Consider the following 9775-nt stretch of genomic DNA (forward strand, 5'->3'; position numbering starts at 1 on the left):
GTATAGTAGATGTGTAACAGGCTGATGTGAGTCTCAAAAGTCCCCCTCCACTCAAAAATCTGATTTTCTTCTTGTTCCTACAGTGTGCTATTTGAATGCTGTCTGTGCAGGGTCTGACACTAGAAGGATGTTTTCACATTCATCTGCTGAAAGTGGAAAGTTTCTCTTTGGTCTGTGCTCCAGCAGGATATGTGACATAAGTTGCATACTGGACCAGGATGGACTTCCAGACTATTTGTGATCACAAATAGTCTGGAAGTCCATCCTAGTCCAGTATGCAACTTGTACAGTGTGATGTAGAGACTAGAAGGCACCAGTGCACATCCACTGTGAATGGACTTTACAGTGAAGTAGGAGACATCTTGTGTCCAGCAGGTAAACTTTAGAAATGAACATTTGCACATTCAGAGATTCTGGAAGTTTTAATGAGGTAGAAGGAGTAGATGCCACATAGCAGACACACATTACTGTTCTAAGCAGACTATTTTTAATTGTATGGTAATACATGTCTGGAGGGGATCTTTAGATTTATAGTAAATATCATTTAAGATATAGAATGATGCTGAAACCAGTTATGTTTCATGATGTCAGAGCTTTATCTATCAACTTACACAGTGAACAAAGGGTTCGAAAAAAAATTTAATCATTAAAATTAAATAGATACAAAATAGAACACATATGGATTGAATAAAGTAAATAAGATTAATTTTTAAATACACTGAATTAGTTAAAAAAAATTAGGATACACAACATACATGGGTGCAAACAGGCAAAAGATAAAGAAAGTTAAAGGATCAACTAAAAGTAGCACCGCAGTAGCTTATCTAACAGGAGATGAGCAGAGGGTTGACGCTGCTGGTTTGACAGCCAGAGGATGGAAGCAGGAGTTTCTCTCTGCTGTCTCCTGCTTCATCGCCCCCTCCGTTTCCAAGGAGATCCCTGGAGGACAGGCGGACACAGAGGGCGTCAGCTACCTGCAGGACCTGAGACGGACCTGGATGGGCAAAGCGCCAAGAAAAATGTAAGCAATGAGCAACACTAAAACATGAGTACTCGGGCAACTGGAAGATCAGACCTACCGTCCCCGCTCCTACTGCACACGTCCAGAGTATCCATCACAATCTTCCCCAGGGCCCTGCGTGACACGTTCTAGAGAAGAAAGGAAAGAGAAGCTTTACTTTCTTTTTTTAGTGAACAACAATAAACGTGAAAAACGCGTACCAAAAGCAAAGCAACAATAACAAAAATCCCAAAAGAACTCACAAACATATTACATACAGTATATTGTCCAGCCAAATACCTTAGTTAGATCATTAGAGGGGAACTGTATGGAGGCCCAAAGGGTGCAATGTTAAATAAATAAATAAATATGTAATTATGAAATAAATAATGACATAATGTTAACATAACATACATACACTGTGTGAAATGTATAAGCCTACATATCCATTAACACTTTTATTTCATGCCACTTTACTCACTATTCATAAGATCGCACACTGCCTCTCTTAAGCTAAGGTAAACAGCTACTACTAAATTTAGCCTGTTAGCTAGAGCAACAGCATTAAAGTAATTCTGAATCAACCATTGAGCTGCTGCTGTACATAAACACAGTACACATACACATTATGTATTATCTCAAAAAGGCTGCACATAGCTGGTTAACACGCTAGGAGAGATTATGAGCTTAGTTTATTACTCAGCATCAACGTAAAGAGACGGTGCAAAAAGTTCATCAACAGTCTTTCTTTGTGATCACTGCTACCACCAGAGAAGATGACATTCCTGAACTTTTTGGTGATTTCCTACATAAAAGGGGAAGAAGGTAACTAAAATCCTATTTTCTTGCCATATCAGCCCTGTGAGACACTAATCAATGAAAACTGCGCACATCCAACAGGAATGGAATAAACACTAGATGGCACCGAAGAGTTGCATGTGTATGCCTGAGGTGAACCGTTGTGTGTGTGTGTGTGTGTGTGTGTGTGTGTGTGTGTGTGTGTGTGTGTGTGTGTATTGTGTGTGAACCTTGTTGCGTAGCTGTAGCAGCAGTGTTAGGGCATCTGCAAATTTCTCCTCCAGCAAAGACAGACGTGTCTTTTCTTTCTCCCTCAGACTCGTCTTGTCCTCCTCTTCCTCGGGCCTCTGGCAAACAGGAGGTGGAACAAATGAATTATTCTATCCTAATCTGACATTAGGGTTAAAACTGTTTGTAACCTAGTCTGCAGTTGAAGCCATTCAACTTGCCATCTTATCTTCTCGTTATCATCTCTCTCTCTTTCACCTTTTCTTTTTCACAACCTCTGCTTCCCTCTGGCTGCTCTTGGTTTTGTCCCTTCCAGCTGCAGCGCCCCCTGCTGTCCTTAAAAGTGCTGATGAGGTTTTTATCGTGCAGGTGACTCTGAGAGGGAAGCTGGTGGACTGCATGGCTCTGACATCTGGAAGAAGAGACGAGAGAAGTGACATCTGACCTTTGGAATGGAGACAGGTGTGCACAGTGGTGGTGAGTGTGCCTTAGATGTTAGCTAACCCTTTGCCACAGCTGTGCATCCAGCTCATGTGCTTCTTCGCCTCCGACAGGCTGCCCTGTCCTTCCTCCCTCATCCCCCGGTCGTCTTCCTCTTCATCAGAGGCAGCTCTCCCCTCCACTGCTCTCTGCAGACACTCTGCATCTGCTAACAGGACAGACGTTGACTCTAATGTTCTGTTGCAAAGCATTGGTGAATGAATGATGTTCTGTGTGCCCTTTAGACCTTTTTCACTGCAGACATCTTAGCTCATCATAGCAGGGAAAGCACAGGTGTAATAGAGTGCTACTCTAATCTAAAAGTAATGAGATTTTTCTATTGGAGTTTGGATTGTTGCAAGGCGAACAAAGGTTTATGATACACATTTTGTTCAGCAAGATAATCTTAACAAATGTACACCACTTCTATGACTGACAGAAGTAGAAAGCTAATGCTATAAACAAACTACACCACAGTTGCATGACTTCAACATCCCCACCACAATTAAATCTTGTTATTATCTGCAAGTTGTAAAGTTTGAGTTAGAATAGTTTGCAAGACCGTGAGTATATCCACAACAAGCTGTGAAGGCGGACTAGACTGTAGATCTCGGCGTGCTGACGTTTAATGTCCCCCGACAACCTCTGTAGTCTCGTTTAGCCACTTGTTAGCAAGCACTTTTTAAAGATACACTTGAAAATTCACTTGTTTGGTATTTACTGACATATTTTATGCCGTAGAACAAAAACCTTTTTCTTTCTACCAAAACCCCAACAAAAAAAAAAAAAAAAAAAAAAAAAACTTTGTTCGGCATTGTTCAGTGATTCATTTATTTTACAGTCACTCACCTGTCTTGCTGCAGGCGTCTTCTGTTCCGATTGGGTAGGTCTGTTGATGGGCGGGGTCAGGGATGCAGGTGCATCGGGATCTGAGGTTGGTAAAGGAAGAGAACATGCCTCAAATATACTGACAATCCGTTAATACTGTGGACAGAGACTCCTTCGTTTGTGTATTTGTATGTGGGTTATCGAACCTTGTATGTATTTCAATCACTGGCTTAGACCCCTCTAATGAAAGGTAAAACTACTAAAGCCACCTACTGACAACATACACACAGCCTGTCACACAGAGGATAGCTGCTCACGTTCCAGATCATAGAAACTCTAGTCTAGTCTCATAGAGACTCTTACATTGAAAGTCTCTAACAAAGTCCAACATCCTAGTTTTGGTAAAAACATATTCCAAAGCTTTGCAGAAGTTAATACGAGGCTTCAGCAGGCTTCAGTCTTTAGACAAATCCAGTGTGTATCTGCCAAAAAATCCTTCCTTGTGTTATCCTTCCACTGTAAACTTGATTTGACTAATACACTTTGCCACATGTTCAATCTGAGCTACATGTACACAACTTTTAAAACTGATTTCTCTGGCCACTTGGGGGCATCAGAACAAGCTGTAACACATGCATCACTATGTGTGACATCTTTCACATTACACATTGTCATTGGATTCATTTGTAAGACAATTCTTTGAAAGCATCAGAACAGGTTTGAACTCTCGAATGCATTGTGGATGCGAATTAAATAAATCTGTGTACAATCTGGTCACTGTGGATGGTTAGAGTCTTTGTTAAACATTAAGGCAGTGGGGTTTTTGAAGGTTAACCCAACACTCTGACTCAGAATGAGTCAGTCAATGTGTGTAATTTAAGCTGTGGCTTTAGTGCATTGAATATCAAATCAGCAGAGCACACAGGCAAATGATGTGTAAATAGATGCACAAACATGCCCATGCACTTTCCTCCACTCACTCACCAGAGTTGTTCTGATGCCTAAAATGTGGTATTGTGTATCAGCAAGTACACACAGCTGTGCACAGATCAGATTTTTTACTTTTCTTGCCTAGAGAGAGAGAAGATGACACGCAGCAAGGACTCAGCCTTTTGCACTGCTACTTCCCAGCAGTGTCCCATTCGCCATTTTTTTCTCTCTACCAGGCCATACAACAATGATAGCATTCATACAGGGTTAGTAGTATGCTTGTTAAAATGTATTGGATCATGTATTGGATCGGTACTCCCTTATTGGCCAATAAGGAAAGTTAAGCTATCCGAATCTGTATCGGGACAGAAAATATAAAAATATCTCTACCCACACCCCCATGTAGTCTTGTATGTACCTGTACTGGTGTAGTTCCGTCTCCAGCTGGGTGATCCTGGACTGGAGCTGTGGCACACACTGGGCCTGCTCCTGGATCATCCGAACCCTCTCAAGCCCCAAGCTCAGAGCCTCCCTGGCCTCTTCCGCCCGCCTCCTGATGGGGATCATCCAAGATCATCAAACCATCCTTCTAATATCTATCCATGCTTCCACTCAAACAACATCCAGTTATGTTTAAAAAAAACTCCAACCTGATGTGAGCGTTCTCCTTCCTCAGTGCAGACTCCACCGCCTGAAGCTTGCGCACCTCCTGGTACGCCCATCGCAGCTCCTCCTCCAGACGCTCATTGAATTTGATGGCCTCCTCCAGCTGCCCATCACGTGCAGAGCGGATCAGCTTCAGCTCCCTCAGAAGGGGGTCCCTGATGTCCCGTCTCCTAGCCACCCTCCTCGCCCCTTCTCCTCCAGCACTACTGCACTGCCCTTTAATTCTGAGTGTTGGTACCAGTTTTCCCTGAATGAGGGTGATGGAAGTTGTTGTGGGAGTTGAAGGAGTTGAAACTGTGGAGGTGAAACCAGAAGGTGAGGGCAGGGTGCGGCTCCTCTCCCGTCGGAGGGCCACCTCCAGGGCCAAGCAGCGAGCGTCGCTCCCCTGCAGCGCCGAGCGGAGGTCCTCCACCAGTTCCCTCAAAGCTGCTACCTCATCTGGTGAAGAAGATGAAGAAGAGAGGTGAAACTTGGTGAAAGTGAAACCAAATCACTGCTCATTTCAAGGATTTATGGGTCATTGTTTTCTCAGTTCAATACTGTTTCAGTTACAGGAACACCCAAAAGTATTTCAGTTCAAATGTAAATGAATTGTCTGTCCTCTGAAGTTGATGTTCCTGCTTCAGTACTTAAGTCTTCACTGGGTTTGCCAGATTCATTTTACATTTCACACTGTTTATAGTCCCTGTTCAGAAACTACTGAAACTTTACTTGAGTATTTCCATTTTATACTTACTTTTATTCATCTACCACATTTACACTACACCAACTACAACAGTAAAATCCAGCTTACACAATATTGTTTTTTTTTTCAATATGTAAAGTGTCTGAATACATTATCCACCATTGTTACTATTGGAGAATGTAAACAGGCACTGGTGGAAGGTAACTATATTACTTTCACTAACTATGAGTATATTTACTCAAGTACACTGTAAAACCTGATTAGTTAGTTCAACTCAGACTGTTTGAAAAAAATGGCATTAAACCATTTAAGTTTGTTTAGTCAAACAGCTTAAGCATGAAAAAATACAGTAACTCAAGTATTAGTTAAATAACTTCAGTAAATGAAGGTAATTTACCAACTCCATTCAGTAAATTGAACTTAAAACTAGTACGTAAATTACAGTCATATGCAGCATTTCTCCAAACTTATTTAAAATGTGTCCACAGAATGTATCTATTATATTCATCCATACTTATCTATATCTTACGGAAGCCCTAAAGGGCTTCCGTTTTCCTGTGATAACGAGTTAATTTTCTCGAGATCTCGAGACAACGCAACTTTGTTTTCCTGTGATAACGAGTTAATGTGATAACTGTGGTCAAGCCAGCCGTTACTCCGATCTCCGTGGTCAAATCAGCCGCACTTAAATTTACAGCGTAAAGACCAGCTGATTTGACCATGGATATCGGAGTAACGGCTGGCTTGATCGCAGTTATCATATCGCAGTCGTTATCTCGAGATCTCGAGAAAATTAACTCGTTATCACAGGAAAACAGAGGAAATAAAATGTATGAATACATGGCTCTTTAGGGCTTCCGTAATATCTAGCTATAATAAAGTAATACTAACTTAATTACATCTTCTTCACACAAATGTTACGTAAGTTGCATTTACTCATTTTCTTCCACTAAAGCAGATTATTACATTACCTGTCAAAACAGCTGACATACAATAAAAACAACTTACAATGAATTCATAATCAAAATGATAGTTAGTTGTTTTACAAATTATTCTGTTGTATTTGTTTGTTTATTTGACAGGGACAGTATACAGCTACTTAGCTGCACCAGAGTTAGCTATGAGCCATTTTACATCTATAGTCTCTGGGCAGGAAAAGTCTATGTTAAGAAATGAACACAATAACAAGATAATACATAATGTTACATAAAAAAGAAACATTTTTAGAAGCTTATCATTGTATCAAGACTCTCAGATGGTTTTATTTAAATACCTGTTCAAGCCTTCAGATTTATCTTGTGACTCTTTGGAGGGGCCCGGCCCCTAGGTTGGAAACCACTGCACTAAACTAGCTAACTGTATGTAAAGCAGTTCAAACTAACTGCACCTCCACCAGCTATACAGCAGTAAAATACTGATTACACACTGATGCATCAGTATTATGTAATTATGTGATATACTGTATAATAATAATATATCAGTCACAGGGGAGCTTTTAACAGAGTGAGTGCTTTTTATGCTTTAAATACATTTTGTGAATACTTCTGTGCTTTTACTTAGGTAGGATTTTGATTGCAGGACTTTTACTTGCAATGGAATATTGAATTGGTATTTTCTGTCTAAGTAAAGGATCTGAGCGGAGAGTAATTCAGGTGTGAAATCACACTAAAGTGGGGATGGTTATATGTTGGTGAAGAAAAATCAAAACCAAACTGAAGTAAGTTTAAATGAATTAGTGCTTCATCGCCGACTTTCCTGCCTCACTGATTACTGCTCTGTGGATTCAGTAAATAGCAGCCCAGATTAGGCAGTTCTATTATATATGTGCAGAAATTCCTATAACTGTAATAAGCTGAAGCATGTGCAGCAGTAATGCAGTAAGATCACAGGGGGGATTTAAATGCATTAACACAGCTGGTACAGTACCTGAGTCGCGGTCTTCTGCGGTTCGACCTTTCATTGATCTGTTAGCGGCTCCATTCTGATCCCTGGTCAGATCGAAACTCACACACTTTCTCCGTCTGACACGCGGCCACCGGAGACGGATCTGTCGCTCCACCAGCTCCGTGTCCTCAGTAACGGGCAGGCGCCAGGCGCACTCCCCGGTGCCTCTGCGCGCACTGCGCACACGGAAATACCCACAGAGCCGCGAGTGGAAGTCTTTAAAGGATAGCTGGCAGGGCAGCCCAGAGCACACATCCCTAAACTCTTCATCCGCCTCTTCTTTTAATCCATCTCCGGTTCCTTCCTTTCCTTTCATCGCCCTCTTTCCTTTCTCTGCTCCGGTGAGTCCCAGCACGGCGCACAGCGCGGTGAAGTCCTCCGACGACACCGTATCGTCCCGGTTGGGGTAGGCCAGGTGGTGGAAAACCTCCTGCAGGTATTGGTCTATTCCAGTGGCCAGGACGACGATCTCGTTTTCCACGCCGGGATCGGGACAGTGGTGATGGGCCAGGACGCTCCGGAGCCACTCGCTTTTACGCGCTGCTCGCGGCGAAGGCTGGAGGCGCTGCAGGGACACGGCGGTGCGCTCCATGACTGCACATAAACTAGCTACTTCTTCTAAATATTACCAAGTTAAAATCAGTCGGGTCCGATTTCAAACCAGGCTGGAAGGACGTTCCTGTGTGGTTTGCGTAATTCAGTGGAAACCTCACCTTGGATTCCTTTCCGGCGCATCAAGTCTAGATAGGATCTCCTTGGTTGAGAGAAAACCCACTGCACCGACTCCACCCTTTTGTGTGCACAGTCTGACCGCGTGTGTGTGTGTTTGTGTGTGTGTGTGTGTGTGACTGTACCAGTAAGGTGCTTTTCACCGCTTACAGTTGAGTAGTAGTAGAGTGGGGCCAATTTTTGGTTGTTTGATCTCTATAACAAAAGTGGATCAAGTGTCACCACAGAGAGTTTTTGAGGTAAATGATATCATTTGCAGAGACTTGGGGCATTTTGTGGCACCTGTCATCCAGAGACAAAAACAAACCACAACAATCCAGAGTGAGTTATGCTGGGTTTCAGTTTGCACCTTTACCAGAATGAGTGTCCCTGACTCACTGCCTGTATAGCAACAACAATAAAGAGAGACTTCTGATACTCTGACTGCAGTTGCCCACTTTTCATCGGCAGGCACACATACCTTCACTTGGAACTCAAAAGTGATTTTGTTTCCAGGAAACTGAGCAACTCCCAGCGGAAATACCTTTCCCCACCCTGACCACCACTTGTCACACACCTGACAGCCAAAACAAAGAAGGTGTCTTGATTACACCCACCTAGGCATGACTAGACCACACCACACTAGTTACACATGGATTACACTCCACTGCTGCACTTAACTATAGAATAACACACTTCAGTACATCACAACTAGTGTCTTCTTCTCTTCTCAAGAAAACATTCCTACCCTTTGCCAGTTTCTGCTTCTCAGTTGTGAGGAGTTGCTGCTTTTATGTGATTGTACTGTCAGTTTAATATCTTTGGGATTTGGATTGTTACTCAGACATATGTCCCGTTTGGCTCTGGGAATTTCAGAGGAGCATTTTCATTATTTTATCACTTTTCATATACAAACACGACATTTAACCAAAAGCAAATAGAGAGCTGCAATGCATGTAACTATAGTCAAACACCAGTAAGCACAAAACACTCTTTCAAATCCATTCTCTGCAGTTGCACATAAACCAAAGAAGGCCAAGTTTAAATATTTACTGTACTCCCCTTCAATCTTTGAGCTGATTTTCATTTGGTGGAGCAGTTTTGACTTTAAAGTAGTGGAAATAAATTCTAACTGTTGAACAGCAATTGCTCGACAGCTTGGCAACTTCCTGTACTTACTGGGAAGATCAATAGCACTCTCATATGTGTTGATTAAATAAATGATTAAGCTGGTTAGCTTAGCTTAGCATAAAGACTGGAAAAAGGTGAACTGATAGCCTGGCTCTGACTATAGGAAACAAAATCCAGCTACCATCTCTTCTAATGCTCTCTCATTGACACATTATATCTTGTTTGTTTAATCAGTACAAAAACTGAAGTGTAAAACCACGTGCAGAGACCAGCAGAGACTCCTCTGTTTACAGCTTTATACTACTACAGATATGAGCTTATTTTCAAAAATGTCAAGCTATTCTTTTAAGTAAATATGCAAAAAAAGAAAAAACATT

The 9775-nt window shown here is 42.0% G+C and overlaps 1 protein-coding gene across 3 annotated transcripts; it reads right to left on the minus strand.

Annotated features, from left to right (window-relative positions):
* Positions 1-403: 403 nt before the first annotated feature.
* Positions 404-8715, minus strand: si:ch211-112f3.4 (EF-hand and coiled-coil domain-containing protein 1). 3 transcript variants are annotated; one of them, XM_051415994.1, is made up of 9 exons: positions 7542-8711; positions 4915-5368; positions 4683-4817; positions 3356-3435; positions 2531-2675; positions 2285-2438; positions 2029-2145; positions 1080-1149; positions 404-994 (listed from the first exon to the last, which is right to left on the minus strand). In XM_051415994.1, the coding sequence occupies exons 1-9, from the start codon at positions 8149-8151 to the stop codon at positions 825-827; spliced, it is 1935 nt and encodes a 644-aa protein (XP_051271954.1). In that variant the 5' UTR covers positions 8152-8711; the 3' UTR covers positions 404-824. The 3 variants fall into 3 exon arrangements, 2 of the variants coding, with proteins under 2 accessions (XP_051271954.1, XP_051271955.1); XM_051415995.1 differs by having other exon boundaries at positions 2531-2672; positions 7542-8710; XR_007886624.1 differs by lacking the exon at positions 404-994 and having other exon boundaries at positions 1131-1149; positions 2248-2438; positions 7542-8715.
* Positions 8716-9775: the final 1060 nt, after the last annotated feature.

This window comes from Dicentrarchus labrax, unplaced genomic scaffold, assembly GCF_905237075.1.
Source record: "Dicentrarchus labrax unplaced genomic scaffold, dlabrax2021, whole genome shotgun sequence".
NCBI classification, from domain to species: domain Eukaryota; kingdom Metazoa; phylum Chordata; class Actinopteri; family Moronidae; genus Dicentrarchus; species Dicentrarchus labrax.